The sequence below is a fragment of the Urocitellus parryii genome, chromosome 7, assembly GCF_045843805.1.
Source record: "Urocitellus parryii isolate mUroPar1 chromosome 7, mUroPar1.hap1, whole genome shotgun sequence".
NCBI lineage: Eukaryota > Metazoa > Chordata > Mammalia > Rodentia > Sciuridae > Urocitellus > Urocitellus parryii.
The window spans coordinates 167,759,632-167,777,376 of record NC_135537.1 but is presented as its reverse complement, the minus strand read 5'-3'; the positions used below and the strand labels follow the sequence as shown (position 1 = coordinate 167,777,376).

The 17,745-nt window shown below is 44.5% G+C and overlaps 1 protein-coding gene across 1 annotated transcript in view; it reads right to left on the bottom strand.

The window, feature by feature from the left end:
* The window catches only part of Itgb3 (integrin subunit beta 3), a 56,808-nt gene that overhangs the window by 16,738 nt on the left and 22,325 nt on the right, over positions 1–17,745 (bottom strand). Inside the window, exons 6-13 of the mRNA XM_077801284.1 lie at positions 12,632–12,827; positions 11,004–11,256; positions 9,343–9,505; positions 8,576–8,737; positions 6,522–6,617; positions 6,008–6,097; positions 4,999–5,133; positions 3,534–3,963 (exon numbers count right to left, since the gene is read on the bottom strand). Coding sequence (XP_077657410.1) covers positions 3,534–3,963; positions 4,999–5,133; positions 6,008–6,097; positions 6,522–6,617; positions 8,576–8,737; positions 9,343–9,505; positions 11,004–11,256; positions 12,632–12,827 — 1,525 coding nt within the window. The remainder of the gene's footprint in view (positions 1–3,533; positions 3,964–4,998; positions 5,134–6,007; positions 6,098–6,521; positions 6,618–8,575; positions 8,738–9,342; positions 9,506–11,003; positions 11,257–12,631; positions 12,828–17,745) is intronic.

The following is a 17,745-nucleotide window of genomic DNA, read 5'->3' as shown; positions in this document are numbered from 1 at the left end:
GGGAGGCTCTGGGTTCAATCCCCAACACCAAAAAAAAAAAAAAAAAAAAAAAAAAGAGCCTGGAGGGAAAGGATGCACTCCCAGATATGTAAGGCAGAGGTGCTGAAAGTGGGCAACTCCGCAGACCATGCCTATGGTAGGGAGGGAGCAGGCCAGGAAACCAGCTGCCATGATCAGTGGCCAGGCACTAGGAAAATGGCCAGGTCACATCAGTCCTGCCTCATGAGCCCCTGCTTGTAGCAAAGAACAGGCCACAGAGCCAACAGCTCAGGTAAGGGACAAGGACAAGCTGGAGTATAGCTCTGAGAGGTCAGGAATCATGCCTGACCCCTATTCACCCGTGTGGACCAAGTGCTGAGACACAGAGCAGGTGCAGGATGAACATGCGCCCCTGAGTCCTGTCACTAAGGATGTGATGACAGCACGGCAGGGTCCAGATGTGAGGCTGGCCAGGCACCTGACACTCTGGCGAGAAGTGGTAGAGGGAGGCTGCTGAGGCCACCTGGGGTTCCCTGACGGATTAGGCCGCAGTGCCCGGAGGACGAGCTGTTCTTGCATCCACTTTGGCAGGAACCAGGGCTTCTGACCCACGCAGCTTTCTTTTGTGGCTTCCGTGGGGCCATCAGCCAAAGGAAACACACTCTGACTGGAATCCCTCTCACAGCGCCTCACACCAGACCAGGACCCAGAAGAGTAGCGGGCGGGTGTGCCCCTAGCAGGCCCTCTGCAGGCCTCTCCTGCACCAAACCCCCGGCTCTCAGTTCCAACCTTCTCCCCTTGGATCTCCCACCCCAAACTTGCCCATTTCCTTTGGTATTTTAAAAAATGATGTAAGTACTATTAAATAGTAAAATGAGCTGAGGTTCCTGCCTCACCCCCTAGTTTAAATGGCCATTATGGCAGGTGCGATGGTGCACGCCTATAATCCCAGTGGCTCAGGAGGCTGAGACAGGAGGACCACGAGTTCAAAGCAGCCTCAGCAAAAGCTAAGCAATTCAGTGAGATCCTGTCTCTAAATAAAATACAAAATAGGGCTGGGGGTGTGGCTCAGTGGCCAAGTTCTTCTGAGTTCAATTCCTGGTACCCCCTAAAAAATTTTGCCATAATGTGTTTTCATTTTGTGTACCTGATCTCTCTCTCCACAGGCCCCCCAATCTCTCTAATGTTGGTATCATTTTCCTCCAAGCCCTCTCTCAGATTTTATTGCCATAGTAGGGGAAATATTGTTTCAACTTTAGTCAGAAAGGCAATTATCAAGAATACATATAATACCGTGTTGGTAAGGATGTAGGGGGAAAAGGAACACTCATATACTGTTGATAGGACTGCATATTAGTGCCACCACTCTGGAAAGCAGTATGGAGATACCTCAAAAAACTAGGAATGGAACCACCATATGACCCAGCTATCCCACTCCTTGGTATATGCCTAAAAGATCTAAAATTAGCACATTATAGGGATGCGGCCACATCAATGTTATAGCAGCACAATTCACAACAGCTAAGCTATGGAACCAACCTAGGTACCCGTCAATAGTCAATAGATGAATGGATTTTAAAAAGATGTGGTGTACATACAAAATGGAGTATTAGTCATAAAGAAGAATGAACTTATAGCATTTCCTGGAAAATGGACAGACCTGAAGAACATTGTGCTAAGTGAAATAAGCCAGACCCAGAATGTTTTCTCTGATATGCAGAAGCTGTTCCAAAATAAGCAGGGAGTTGGGGGGCAAAAGAAAAGGAAAGGGTTCCATAAAAATAGAAGAAAGATCAGTGGAGTAGAGGAAGGAGATTGAGACAGAGGGAGAAGGGATAGGATAAGCAAAGAACAGGGGAATGAATCCCATCTAAATTTCCTATGTACATATATGAATACGCCTCAGTGAATCTCACCATTATGTATCTCCACAAGGCACTAATTTAAAAAAATAAACTATAGTTAAATAGCAGAAGCATCAGTACAATAGAAGAAAAACCATGGGAAAAGGAGGGGAGAACGGCGGACTGAATTAGGGCAAATTATAATCCATGCTTTTATAATTATGCCAAAATGAAACCTAATCTGATATATAACTAAAAAGAACCAATAGATAAATAAAAAAGAAAAGGAGTCTTTTTTATGTTTCTAGGGCATGTGAAGAATGGCACAGATTATTCTTTCTAATCAGGCTTTTTTAAGGGCCAATGTTAATGTTAAATTGAGCATCTGTGTCAATTAGTTCAGCTGGTTAAACTCCAATGCAGATGAAGCCAGTCTGGGTCATGGATCATCACAGGAAGCAACTATAATCCCTATGTTCAACTGGCCATAAAAACATACTCATAAACTAGTTCCAGCCAATTTGAAAATGTCTGCAGTTTGTCCATTGCAAAAAAGGATTAAATCAAGATAAAAATCCATCTCCAGAGCTCAAGGAAAAACTCAGACTGCTCATTTGCCGTCTGAAAGTGTTGTCAGCATATCTACAAATAAAGTTTAACTTCTAGCTGGACAAGCACCCCATGAGTGGTCTTTAAGGCAATGAGAAACAGTTTGAGATTATTCGCAGGCCTCAAGATTTTAATGAATTTTGTAGTGAGGACAGTTCAGCAGGTAGAAGGACTCAAAATGATAAACTCCATATTTGTACCCAGGAACTCTCCTATGGTGACCCTGTCCAGTAGAACTTTCTGCCCTGTTGAAATGTTTTATATCTATGGAGTCAAATACAATCACCACTAGCCTACTGACAAAAGAACTAAATACATTTTCAGACTCAGTTAATTTGAATGGCCTAGTGTAGCTAGTGGCTACCATACTGAACAGTGTAGATCTGGCATCAAAAAATTAATAGTAAAGGGCTGGGGCTGGGGCTGGGGCTCAGGGTAGCGCACTTGCCTGGCACATGTGAGGCACTGGGTTTGATTCTCAGCAACACATATAAATAAATAAATAAAGGTCTATCAACAACTAAAAAAAAATTTTTTTTAAAGTAATAGTAAGGAAACAAAAAACAAAAGCAACAACACTGGTAACAAAACTGGTCTGATATTTAACAAGAAAGAGCATACTATCTTCCAGATATTGTCCTAAGTATATTAGTTCATTAAATATGCTACAATGTCTTGCATATACAGTACTATTTTCCATTTTGGAATACTCGGTGATTTGGGGGGAGAGGGGGCGGGCAGGAAAAAAGTGTTAGTCCTTATACTCAAAAAGATTAGGACCTTAAAATATTTCCAGAGTAGGCAGAGGAAAGAAAAGAACAGAAATATATATATCTTTACCTTGAAGTTCCTCCACTTTCCTACCCTATTCCAGGAAGGAGAGAAACCCTAGAAGCAGAGGATGGTTTAGGTTTCTTGTATTCTACAAGGAAGGGAAAGATGAATTTGCCTCTCTTCCTCCTGGGTTCTTTGGCCATTGGGGTGGAAGACCACCATCTGCGCAGCTCTGCCCGCCCTGGCCTGTCTTGGGAGCCACCAGCGCGTGTGCAAGTTTGGCCATGCTGCTTCGTGGGCACGTTGCGGGGCCGGCCTTCAACTCACCTGAGCACATCTCCCCCTTGTAGCGGACACAGGAGAAATCATCGCATTCGCAGTACTTGCCGGTGATCTTGCCAAAGTCACTGCTGTGACAGACACACTGGCCACAGAGGCACTCGCCCCTCTGGCTGCAGATGGGCTGTCCCTCCTTGGGGCTGCACTCATCCTGCTGAGACGGGCGGTAGTCCTCTTCCGAGCACTCGCAGTGGGACCCCAGCCAACCAGGCCCACAGCGGCATACCCCACACTCGAAGGTCCCATTGCCATTGTTGCAGCGGCGGCTGTAAGGCTGGGCTTGGGCCTGGCAGGTGCAGTCGCAATCGAAGGTGACCTGCACGGTGAGGCTGTCCTTGAAGCCCACGGGTTTGATGGTGAAGGACTTCTCCTTCTCCTGGGGGCAGCCTCGAACCTTGGCCTCAATGCTGAAGCTCACCTGGATGGAAAGCCAGACCGGATTCAGATATAAGTATCACAGTTAACACTCAAGCCCCGGAAGAGAAGAAGTGTGTGTGTGTGTGTGTGTGTGTGTGTGTGTGTGTGTGTGCGCGCGCGCTGCCAAGGAGTACCCAGATTGGGTGTCTAATCCTCCTGTGATCTGGAGTTCCTCAGCCTTCCCATCACCAACGTCCCGCAAAGCAAAACCAAGAACACAGGGTAGTTGCGCCATTGTGACATATCTGGCTAAACACAGTCACATAATATCAGCAAGGCACACAAAGCACAATTTTGCAGCACACAGTATCACAGAGTTGTCAATCATAAGCTGAAGATCTACTATTCAATTTTCACATGACATTTCATAACTGGCCAAAATTTCTTACATGGGGTATGTGCACATGTGCCTAGAAAACCCATTGATAGAAAGATCAATATATAGATCTATAGAAAGATGGGTAGATCAAAAGATCTATTTCCTTCTCTTCCTTCTTCCCCTCCCCTTGGACAGAAGCAAAGGAGAACCACCAATAAGGAAAAATATGGAGGGGCAGAATGAACATCTGCCTCCTCAAATTCCATGAGGGCAGGAATTTTTCCTGTTCCATTTGCTGTTAAACCTTCAGCAGCTAGAACAATGCCTGACACATAGTTAGGCACATAAAAATTCATAGACGATATTATCATGTTACATTGTAGAGAAAAGAAAGGCATTACCTCAGAGGAATCTGGAAGTTGGATAGAGTTTGAAGGTAAAGAAATATTTTTGATTTGCAATCAAATGTGCATATACAGACGGACGTAACCAAAATGGAAGTTCTTGGAAACCCTGGCAGGGAAGTTCACTTAGCAGATAAAGAAAGCTTAGGTGACAGAGACTTCAGAGGAAAAGCTTGGCAGCTCCAGCACATCTCATTTGTAATAACCTTCAGGAAGAAGGTACCGGAAGGGAAGGGGCTAGGATGCCCACAGACACTCCAGGGCACAGGCCAGGGTCAGAGCTGCATCTTCAGCCTTGCCCAGCCCACCTCACCGTATCTCCAATCTTGAGTCCCACACAAGACTTGAGGCCTGGGATGACCTCATTGTTGAGGCAGGTGGCATTGAAGGATAGAGACAACTCCTCAGGGAGGTCACGCACTTCCAGCTCTACTTTAGAGCGGATTTTCTGAGCAGAAAAGAACAAACGAAATGAGCTGAAAGGAAATGGGAAAGAGCCAATTTCATCCCAAGCAAAATTTACTGGGTGGCCTTGAACTTACCCTGGCAGTGCCAGGTGCTGAAGTTAGCGCGACAGCTACTGGAGCATCCTAGGAGCCTATTTCCTGCTCTATTTCCTGCCCAGGAATCTCCTCCCTCTTTCTGTCCCCACTTGTGTCCAGATAAATCTGGGTAAAATCTAAACCAGCCACACCCTTCTGCAGGCCTCAAAGGCATACAATAGAGAAATGTCAAAATGGGTCACCTTGGGTAGTAGCACTTTTCTGCCTAATTTTGCTTTCCATTACTGGAGATTGAACCCAAGGTCTTGCACATGCTAGGCAAGTGCTCTAACACTAAGCTATACCCCCAGTCATTTTTTATTTTAATTGAGACAGAGTCTCCCTAAGTTGTCCAGGCTGACCCCACACTGCCTTGGCCTCCCAAATATCTGGAATTATAGGCATGTGCTACTGTGCCCAGCCTCTATCTGATTTTTTTGTCACTCTTACCCTGCCCATGTTTCAGATCCCTCTTTTCTCTGTTGTTGGACCTAAGCCGTGCCCCACTCAGCACCCCACAATTGCTTCTCCATCTAGTCCCCCTCACTATCCCCTTCCACCTTCTTTTAGCTCTCTACTCCTTGTCCCCACTCCTCCCTGCCTCTCTCAGAGGCTGCATCCCTCCCAGGTTGGTCATCCCCTGGTCTCTGGGAGCACAAGAGGAAGGCAGTTTGGTTTCATGGTGGACTGGCAGCCAGGACTCCCAAATCTGAGTCCTGCTGCATAGCAAGCCAAATCAAGTGGCCACGTGGCAGGTCGTTCCCAGCACAAGATACTTACCCCGTAAGCATCCACAATGAGCTGGAGGACATTGCTCGAATCAGTGGACAGAACCCCCACTGTGGTCCCTGGGATGAGCTCACTATAGTTCTAGAAAGAAAGGTAAAGATATCCAGAGTTTACTGAAGCAAAGGAGGGATCTCCTAAAGCACCCCCACCCCCAAATCAGACTGATTTTTGAAATGAAAAATTGAAGAAAAGTATAGGATATTTCATTTGTCACTTCCAGGAATATATCTAGCAATTTTTAAGGCCTGAGCAAAATTATCGGAAATCCTCCTACTCCTCACCTCATTGAATTGCCTCCCCTCCATCAGATCAAACATTAACACACCCTAATAGGTTGGAGGTTGGAGGGGAAAGGCCACAGAGAGGAATCTTAAGCTTCTGAGGAGTGGTTTGAAGAAAGATCTTTCCTTATTGGGTCCCCCGTTGACAGTACCATAGGCTAGCTCCCAATAACAGGACCGTCCATCACAGGGTCCGCTCCACAGAGCCCCAGAGGCATAGTTACCTGGTAGAGATTGACTACATTTTCAGTCACTGCAAAGATCAAATTGATGTTTTTCTCAGATAGTTTCTCAGTCATCAGCCCCAGAGAGGGATAATCCTGGAAAGGGGGAAGGACATGGAGGTTAATGAAGATGTCTCACATACTCAATGGATTCTATGCCTTTGAATGTGGCTGACTTAGGCTGTGACCAAGACTTTTTTACTCCACAGGCAAAGAAAGATGCTACTGTGTTTGGATATGGTTTGAGTATGTCCCTCGAGATTTCATGTGTTGAAATTTGATTCCATCGTGAGGTATTAATAAGGTGGAAACTTAATCCAACTGTGTGTGGTGTTTAGAGGTAGGTAAGGGCCTTTGGGAGAAAACGAGGATTAGATAAGGTCATTAGGGGTGGAGCCCCCCATGATTAAATCCTGGTGGCTTTATAAGAAGAGAAAGATCAGAAGAGACACATACATACTTGTGCTCTCTGACCCTTGAGATATGACTCTCTGCACTGCTCGGGACTCTGCCAGCAGGAAGACCATCCCCAGATATGGCACCTCCAGAACCACTTAGCCTAAATAAACCTCTTTGCTTTATGATTTACTAATATATAAGCAAGAAAGATAAAGTAGCAGCACAAACCTAGCTGTGAGCTCCGGAGTTCAATGAAGGTGACAGGCTGGTGACATCAAAGCTAAGCACCTCTTTTCTTCTTACTCAAACTTAATGCAGCAAAACCATAAACTAACTCCCTGGGGTCGGCCCTGGGATAGGCCTGATCTCGGAGCAATGGACAAACACCTTCACCTGGCTCTCATGATCCTCCACCATGTGGTCTCAGCCTTTCTTTCTACACATTGCACACCTCCAATCCACTTCCACTCAGGCTTGACCTGGGCCACGCTTCCTTCCACCTGGAATGGCCTTCTTTTTAGTAACCCACCTCCTTCCTTAGGAACTAGCTCGAGGCCCACCTTTTCCAGGAGGCCTTCCTTGACCATCCCAGCTCTTGATGAGCTTTTTTTCCTTTGGATACCGGTAGCCTTTATTGACTACGCCACCCATTTTGCATTCATCATGCATTTTGTGTTATTAATAAATATATATGTCCTTGCCTTTCAACTAAACCAAAAACTACTAAGAGTAGGATCTTGGGATAGTTTTTATGTCCCTCAGCTCCAGTTTCCTGCATAGAGTAGTGTCAAAGGTGGCTGACTCGCCCATTGCCTAGTGGTACTTGACTTGGATATGGCTGACACCAAGGAACTCCAGCCACACTGGTGAGGGGGTGAAGTGTGAATATATCCATGGACTCCTACACCCTGTAGGGAGCTCATGAGATCATCCTGTTCAGTCTCCTGCCTTTACACAGGGGTATACCTGTAAGCTACCTGATAAGACAGTTGCTCATTAATAAATTTAGAGATGAAGAAGTATCAGGATTCTGAGCATCAGCATATTTATCTTATGGCTTACAATGATTTCTCCTGTTTCAATTTAAACACGTTTCCTCTTATTTAATGAATTGTGCATAGTTAATTACTAAGATATTTTTTTTTAAAGTATAAGAAGACTTCTTGCATATCAGCTCAGTCATCCACAGCCCTTCTTTTCTTCAAGCTAATGACTTTAAGCCCTTTAATGTTTCCTTATAGGACTAGCTCTCTGTGTTTTTGATTTTTTTTTTTTGTCTCTTTTTCCTCTGTCTTCTCCCAATAACCCCAAATGAACATGGTTTCCAAAATGGGGGCTCATCTGCACAGAGCAGGAGGGGAAGACCTGTTTTCCAGCTAGGCCCATGAGAGTCCTTTGGACACATTCTGGATGCCATGGTGCTGCTGCTGGTGCTGATGACAGGGGAAGCAGTGGGAACGCTGACCCAGTCAAGGCTCTGCAATGGTTGCGCAGGCTGTACTTTGGAGGGGGATGTCCAGCTGACAGGAGGCAGGAGCTGGGGAACTGCTCACTGCCCAGAAGAAGGGCTGTCATTTTCCTATTCACACAAGGACTCTGCCTGGGTTAGGGCAGCCATAATAGATAGGGACCATGGGTGGTGCCAGGCATCTCACCATGGTAGTGGAGGCAGAGTAATGGTTGTCAGTGCCAACATGACACTGCCCATCATTGGGCTGGACAATGCCTGCCAGCCTTCCATCCAGTGCTATGTGGGTCTTGGCATCAGTGGTAAAAACCAGCAAATGGGATGCATCATTCCTCCAGCCAATTTTTTCCTGTTAAAAAAAAAAAACAGGTAAAAGAGCAAAGCAACTTCAGCCATATCATTGATAGAGAACCAAGATCTAAGGACCTCCCTGCCTGAAGGGCTGGACAAGTCATCTTGGAGAAGGACCTCAACCCTATCCCTTGGAATCCAAATTAGAGCTTCCTAATTCAGAAATGTCTTAGGAAAATAAATAATTTCATAACTGATTAATTCAAACAGCCAAATGACTCCCTCTTCAACTCCAAACATAACTCTTCCACTGATAGTCATGTTACCCACCTACAGCTGGGCTGGGCTAGAAGAAATTCCATCTGAACATCTACCCACATTGCTGAGGTTAAGTTAACTCAGCCTACATTTTGAAAGAATACCAGAGAAGGTAAGATGTTCTCCCCAGAAAACAACTGGGACCAGTGAGGTTCAAAGAGTTCTCTCTTCTGGTCAAGGAGTAAATATAAGCAGGAACTGCATACCAGGAGCAACTTATTACTCATACTGTGCAAAGTTCAGCCTAGTTCTTATCTCAGATTGCACCAGAAATCCCCAGGGTGAGCCACTTCCCCACTTTGATCTGTGCCAACCACGCTTGGCACCCAAACCCTCCAAACTCACATCACAAACTGTAGCCTGCATGATGGCATCAAAGCCACCCTCTGGGGCATCTCGGTTCCGTGACACACTCTGCTTCTTCACTTCCTCATTGAAGCGGGTTACCTGGTCTGTTAGTGTCAACACGTGTTTGTAGCCAAACATAGGCAAACAGGCATTCTTCATACTGAGAAGGAACAAGAGATAATGTAAGCAGACACCCTGAAGGAAAAAGGCGGCAAGAAATTGGAAGGGAAAGAGAATGGGACAAATATGGACTGTGGTATGCCCAGGCCAGTTTCACACAATCACAATTGCCCAGACAGATCAGATGCCAACTCTCTCATTTCAACCTCATCTTCAGCTAGCCTCGAAGAAAAGACAGTGAGCTGTGAAACCAGACTGCCTGAGTTCAAATCCCAGCTTCTCCACTTACTAGTCATGTGAACGTCAACATACCCCTCTAATCCTAACCCAGGAAACCAGGGACATGATAGCACGTATCTCATAAGAGCTGTTGTGAAGAGTAAGCAAGTAAGAATTTAGGCCAGAGTAAGGCTTGAGTTGTTGTTGCTGTGACCTTATAATCAACATTTCTCTATAGTAATACTACAGCAAAAGTCCATCACAAAAGAAAATTCCTAAACAATCAATAAGTTGATATATCATGTCCAGACAGGAACATTACTGTCCCCAGACTAATAGTTTGCTTGTTTAATTAATAGATGATGTCTTTCCTGTAAAAAATACAACCCAGACAGAAGGTTAAAAGTGATAACAGTCCAGCACAGTGGCACACACCTGTAATCTTATCAGCTCAGGACGCTGAGGTAGGAGGATTGCAGGTTCAAAGTCAGCCTCAGCAACTTAGGGAGGCCCTGAACAACTTAGCAAGACCCCGTCTCAAAATATAAAATAAAAAGGGATAGGTGTGTGGCTCAGTGCCCCTGGGTTCAATCCTTGGTATGGGGTAGGGGTGGAGAAACTTTATCATAAAACTTTGGAAACTAAAAAGCAAATTCACACCTTGTCAGGCACAGAGTAACCATCATTTTTAATTACCATAATACATGGATTTGCATAGTATTCACCAATTAAATAAGTCATTCCGCCATAAATTCAAGTGTGAAACCAGGGCTGGGGTGCTCAGTGATAGAGTGCTTACCTAGCATGTACAAGACCTTAGATTCAATCCCCACCACCACACACACACACACACAAAAAAAAAACCTATTCATCAATTTATACCTTACTAAAGGGTTCAATATCTCTAGGATTTAATTTCTTGCATTTTAATCCTACAGAATCCATGCCCTCGATGACAACAATAAAAGCAAGCCTTCGGAAAGCATAACTCCTCTGCTTACTTATCCACGAATTTCCCTCTGCTTTGGACCTCACTGCTTTCCCATTCTCTTTCCTCCTATATATTTGTGGCAAAGACCAAGAAGTTGATGAATTTTCTTTCTAGGTCCCCAACTAGCCTTGGACTCTATTGGCACAATCCTCCAGATCCACAGGCTAGCCCGTGTGTCAGATGGGAAAACTAAAGTAGAAAGGAGCTATGGGTTGGCCAGAAGGCAGCCGACAAAGCAACCCTAGAGCTAGAAATGGGAACCAGGACTTGGACCTGCCTGGGACAAAGGGGGAGGGGTGCTTCCCTGGTTTCTGGAGGAGAGACTTACTCATAACAGGGGTTTTTGAGGGCTTCTGGTGGGGAGATGTACATGTATGGTGACACAGGCTTGTCCACAAAGGCCCCGAAACCAATCCGCAGGTTACTGGTGAGCTTGCGCATTTGGGAGGCCAGCTTGGTACCCAGGTTCTGGATACTCCACAGATCATCTTTCATGGAGTAAGACAGGTCCATTAGGTAGTAGATGTCTACAGGATAATCCTCCACCTGCCGCACTTGGATGGAGAAATTCTTCGAGTCATCTGGAAGCCATAAAGATATTAGTTTATCTCCTTTTCTTCCTCCAAGATTGAATAAGTAATCAAGCCACCGCTGGGGAAAAGTAACTGCTTCATCAACCAAACTTGAAAGCCCTGGTTCCTTCTCTCTTGTTTTACAATTATGTTCCTTTTTCAAACTCTTGACCCTCCTATTTTTAAGTGTATGATTTTTCACCCTCTTAAAATTCTCATCTGTCTAATCCTTTGGATTCCAAGAGTCTATCATCCTGAGTCACAGGAGTTTGAGTGATTACCACACTCCAGAGTGTGTAAAAGACAGGAACTTTGTCCTACTCTTCTCTGAATCCATAGCACCTGACACATGCCTAGCACATAGTAAGTCTCTCTTAAATTCTTTATATATAGATACAGATATAGATAGATTTTTTTTAGTTGCTGATGGGCCTTTATTTATTTTATTTTATATGTGACGCTGAGAATCGAACCCAGTGCCTCACACATGCTAGGCAAGTGCTCTACCATTGAGCCACAACCCCAGCCCTCTCTTAAATTCTTATTAATTTAATCAGAAAGTCAAAGTCAGTGCTTTCAAAAAGCCTGTCTCCTAGCCTTATCCTCCTTCCTTCTGAAGGTCTTTTGTCCATACTTTGTCTGTCCCATTCCTGTCTCTCTGCCCATGGAAAAGGGCCTCCTCCCAAATTGCTTTCTCATTCTTCATCTCAGTCACACCTCAGCAGGGAATCACACGCTATGTAAAATGGGCACTGGGGAGAACAAATGCTTTTTGAGCACCTGATAGGTCAGAAAAGTTAAGTAACTTGCTCAAGGCTAAGTTCCTAATAGGTGGTAGAGTTGAGATTCTGCCGCAGTCTGGCTGGGCACAAATCACGAGCCACTGAAGCAGGAACAAACTTTATTTTTTTTACTGCAAGAAAAAACCTCACACACGCTCCTGGGGAATCCTCCCGAAAAACCACGAGGCTCCTGCAGGAACCCTCAGCCGGAAAATATCTCCCCGGGAAATCCCTCCTCCTGCACTTCGCCAACCAATGGGAACTCCCGGGGAATCCCCGTGAGAACTAAAAATAGCGCTAGAACTCAAAAGTAGTGGCAGAGGGGGATATTAACGCCTTGCCTGTCAATCAATACTGTTGGCAAAATGCCAGGGGCCATACAGACTCGGCTGTGGCTCTCAGCAAGATTCAAACTCAGATCTGCTGACTGAAACCCTAATACTTCCCATTGTCTTCCATTCTCCTACTTGGATCTTCCCTCACATGCTTCTCTTCCCACTCCATTCTGAGATACTCCCCCAAGATTTCCTGCTCAGACCTCCACCTCAGGCCTTATGCCCACCTGTCCCAGGTTTCTTCTCAAAAATAAGCCCCATGCCTACCTGGCCGTAGCCGGAGGGCAATCCTCTGGGGACTGACTTGAGTAACCTGGGAGCCATCTCCGGAACCCTTGTCACTGAGAGGTCTGGCCTCCAGGACTTGAGCCTCACTGACAGGAAACTCGATGGCCTCGGGGGCACAGTTATCCTTCAGCAGATTCTCCTTCAGGTTACAGCGGGGTGAGCCCGGAGGCAGGTCCTGTAAGATAGAAGCCCAAGAGGAAGCCCTATAAGTCAGAGCTATGATGACTTCAACCTTATCCCATACTTTGGAGCTAAAACAGCGTAAATGAACCAGCAAGGTCTTTCTTGGGATAGTCCCTAGGACCTAAATCAGCATAAATGAACTGGTATGGTCTTTCCTAGGATAATCAGAAGGGAAACTGAGACATCAGAAGGGCTGTTCATGGATTGGTAGCCAAGAAGCAAGCCAACAGATGACTTTGGACCAGCATTTTCCTGACTATAAAATACAACTCATTTGTGGGTCTCAAAATCAATGTAGTAAGTGGATCTCAATCATCATCTCATTAAATAAGATGCAATAGAATAAAATAAGAAAAACAAAAGTATATAAATTGTAAAAGTGTTATTTCATGAAACTTTTACTTCTTAGGAAATGAGTTATAACAACTATAACAAATAATAATATGAAATGTATTTCTTTCTGTAGGTAAAGATCAAAACCATTTGGAAGTTGGGAGACCATGAAAGCAGGGCTGTGTGTGTCCTGTTCCCTCTCTGTTCCCAACATGCAACCCAGGACTAACAACAAAGGTGGGGAGGTAGTGAAGCATAAAGGACAACAGCCCAGGAGTAGGCTGGCTGAGACTAAACCTCAGCATTGCTACTTACTAACTGGTTACTAGAGGGAGTCACCTAAACTCTCCCAGTCTAGTTTCCTCAACTGTAACACAAATAGCCCTTTCTTGGTACATAGGGCAGTCAAAACCCTGGAGAGTAGAATGGTGGCTGCCAGGAGCTAGGGTGGAGTGGCTATGGGAAGTTGCTGTTAGATGAGTACAGAGTTTCTGTTTTTTCTTGACAAAAAGAATTATGGAGTTGCTAGGAACTCAGGGGTAGCTCAGCGGTAGAGCGCTCGCCTAATATATGCAAGGCACTGGGTTCGATCCTCAGCACCACATAAAAATAAATAAAATAAAGGTATTGTGTTCAACTACAAACAAGAAAAATTTTTTTTTTAGTTTTTGGTGGACACAACATCTTTGTTTGTATGTGGTGCTGAGGATCGAACCCGGGCCGCACGCATGCCAGGCGAGCGCGCTACCGCTTGAGCCACTTCCCCAGACCAAGAAAAATATTTTTTTAAAAAAATTATGGAGATGGATGATGGTGACAATTTCACAATATCGTGAATGTATGTAATACCATGGAACTGTACACTTGAAATGGTTAAGATGGTAAATCCTGTTATGTGCATTTTACCACAATAAAAATTACTTTTTAGAACAAATAATGAAAATAGTAGTCATTTCTTCCTCAAAGGGATGTCACCTGGGACTAAATAAGACGATGCATGCAGTAAGTGCTCCGTAAGTGTCAGCTACTATTATGAGATGCTTCATTAATTATTCCTGGATAAATTAATTATAAATAAAATCCATACATTTGGGAAATAGTACAATGCCAGTCTGCTGACCAGATCCTGTCCTATCACCTTCCTCCTTCAACCTGGACAAAGAATAAATTAAACCCCTTCCAGAAACCCACATTTGTATCTCGTTGCCCTGTAGGACCCTGGGTGCATTTACACCTAAGTATTGAATGGAGGACACGCTATACTAGAAAGACCACCAAAAACCAGGAAGCAGGCTCCGTCTTAGGTCTACCACGAGTTGACCATGAGACCTCAGATAAGTCACTTTGAGCCCCAGTTTCCTCACCTAACCCAACAGAGAAGGTAGCACTGTGTGGGCATATGTCCATGAAGTCTCCTTGCCAGCTCAAAGGGACCTACCAGAAAACTAGTAAACCCATCACTGTGTGATAATAGCCCTTCTGGAAAAGACAGAAGGCAACATGGCACCATCAGTATCCATGTGCACCTGCACAACTCTGTTGCAACCCTATAGTATAGAACACCCAACCCAAAAGTACGAATGATACCATACAGGGGAGACAAAGGGGCTAACATGCAAAGGGAAAATTAACAGGATCTATAAGGCCCTGTTGCATTCGGGGCTCAGACTTTGGAATCAAATTTGGATTCAAATCTGCTGGGCCAGTGCCAGCACTAATAAATCCTGCTCCCTGGATGAAAATCTTGATGTCCCTTCTCTCTATAAGAATCCAACAACCTGGACCTATTTCACAATGTATAGGCCTTCTGGGTCTCCTACCTACCCCTCACAACCACTTCTAAAAATCAGGTGGATACCCCATACCAATATCCCAGAAGAGCTTGCGTTAATGTTAAGGTAGCTGGCGCTAATATCCACAAGAGACACAGCTCTGAGTTCAAGCAACAGTTTGTTGACGGAGAATATCTGCCAGGCTGCCCTTCTGTAAGGCACAGCAGCCAGTCACTTGAATGGAGGTTTATATAACTTTTTTAAACATGGAATAAGAGCAAGCTAGAATTGACCTTGGGTGCAAGTGGTTGGGTAACAATAGATTTTTCTATTCAGGGACCCTTGGAAGGGAGAAAGGTTATGGGAACAGGGTATCTTAATTTATTTTTCTTGGCAGCTGGTAAGTTTCAGTTTCAGGTTAAGATGGAGTCCTAGAACCAAAATGGAGTTACTAATGTCTAGAGACCAAGCAGTTAACATTTATTGAGCACTTACGCAGGTACTATGATGAGCACTTTACATAGATTATTGCGATCCCCCTGACGATTCTGTAATGCTGGAACTATTATATACAATTTCACAAATGAGGAACCTGCGACCTGGAGGCTTCACAAATGAGGAACCCAATCTTACAAGTAAGAAATCCAAAGTTGCAGAGTTAGGAAGGGGCACAACTGAGTTGCCAACTAGATTGTCTAGTTATCTTCATAAAACATATTTTATTTAATTCTGTATAGAATGGGGATCAAGGCAGAGCAGTAGGGGTGTGGAAGAGATGGTCCTAGGAGGAGCCACACCAGAGAATGCCCCAGGTAGGGAGCAGGATGCAAAACAGGGATGTGTGAGATACAGGGAAGAATGGGTCATGTCCTTCCTCCTTGGTCTGCTCATGAGATCTGGTGGCCATATACCAGGAGTGGAATTGAGCCTCAGCAAACCACCATGCTCAAGAGTCAGCAGCCCAAACCTCCCGATGCTCAAAGTCCCTGTCCCTCTACCTCTCCAACCCAACCATTCAGATGGGCTGAAAACCCATCTGTGAAACCTGTGAAAACCTCTCTCCCAACCCTTCTCTCTCAGGAAATAGTCTCTTTCTTACAAAAACAAAACACACACACACACACACACACACACACACACACACATACACAAAAAAAAAAAACACCCTACCCTTATTTCTGATTGCAGCTCCCCACAAAGCCCTGAGAAAACCTTCCCCAAAAGGCAATGATTGGATCACCAAGATACCAAGGAAGCTGATCCCTTCCAGGACAAGGCAGATGCTGGAGAAGAGATCTGGGGGTGGGGAGAACAGAGAACTGAATGAGAACTGCAAGCCATCAAATGTCTTCAAGCTGCTTCAAGTGAAGGAAGAGAATGTTCTTGAGGGAGGTTCTCTTACTCCCGTTTTCTACGATGGCGGTCCTAATTAGAAGAGGATCTCAAATGCAAAGACATGGTGAGGTCCTTAAAATTTAGTATGAATTTCCTTAGAAAAATAAACACGGGAAAACAAAAATGGTTTCCTACCCTCCCGCCCCTTGACATCAGAGGCCTGCTCATAGACCCAGCTCTCCCTGAGAGTCTCCTGTCCCTGGAGGACACCAGAGCAGTGACCTCAACACCCTTGAGCAACATTCCCTTCCTGAATATCCAGGCAGAGATGGTAGAAGGGATGTCTCCAGGTTACTTGGAGAGAAGACTAGAAAGAAGGCAGATATGAAAGTTGCAGTTTCCAGTGAAACCAAATTTTATACAAAAAAGGGCAAAAATGGACAGGACCCAGGGAAGATGCTGAGCACAGAGGTGGGAGGTGTGGCCCCATGTGCTCTGTGAGCTGGTGAATTACCTTCCTTTCCTGGGAAGGTGACACATGCTTTTGGTACTATTCCCCATTAATCCTGTTTTGGAAATTGGGAAAGTACAGCATGAATAATTATTATGCTGTATATCACACAGGATTTGGTCAGGGGATAAAATAATTTTGTGAGCATGAAAGGCTTTCAGAATACAAATACCTCAGTATAAGTCAAATACTCTCAAATCCTTTGGATATGGTTTAAACAAATAAAATTGAATAGAAGGTGACTCTTTTCTACAATTTCCATTGTAACTACTACTGTTTTTGCATATTCTCCTTAGAGAAAAGCAAGGGGCAACATGCCCTAATTCTTTCCTTCACTCCAGGGAACTACAAAAACATCTCCAATCCAAATAAATTAACACTGCCATCTTGACTGGTTCATCTGGCAAAAACAAGAAATCACTTGAACATGCAGAGATGTACAGAGAGAAGAAAAAGAAGGAGAGGGGAAGGAAGACATTGAACTTTATAGTTGTGGGTATTCATACTTCCTTGTTTACAAGGAAAGAACTCTTAATTTTATCCCGTCATTGTTGATGTTTTTTATAATAACAAGTTGAAGCAAAACTCTCAAGATGGACATTTATCCTCCAGGTTAAAAATAAGCAGAAAGAAAGAACAGCAAAGAAGTGAGAACAAAATTGTGTTTGTAACTAAAAAGAACCATAAAGAGTGGCCCATGCCTTTCCACAGCTGAAGAGAGGATAATAAGAAGGAAGTCCTACTGGAGTCTTCTATTTTTCTAGACCCAAACCTAACCTTCTTCTCTCACCCCTGGATGTCAGATTAAAAGGGAGCTGGTCCACCTCCCAGCATGCACTCAGGCCTACATACCAAGCGCTAGTATTTCCTCCTGTAAAGTCCTTGCTTTAAGATGGATGGCCATCTTAAGTGACAGCCGCCATTTTAAGAAAAATTTTGCTTTCCCGCCCAAGGGCCTT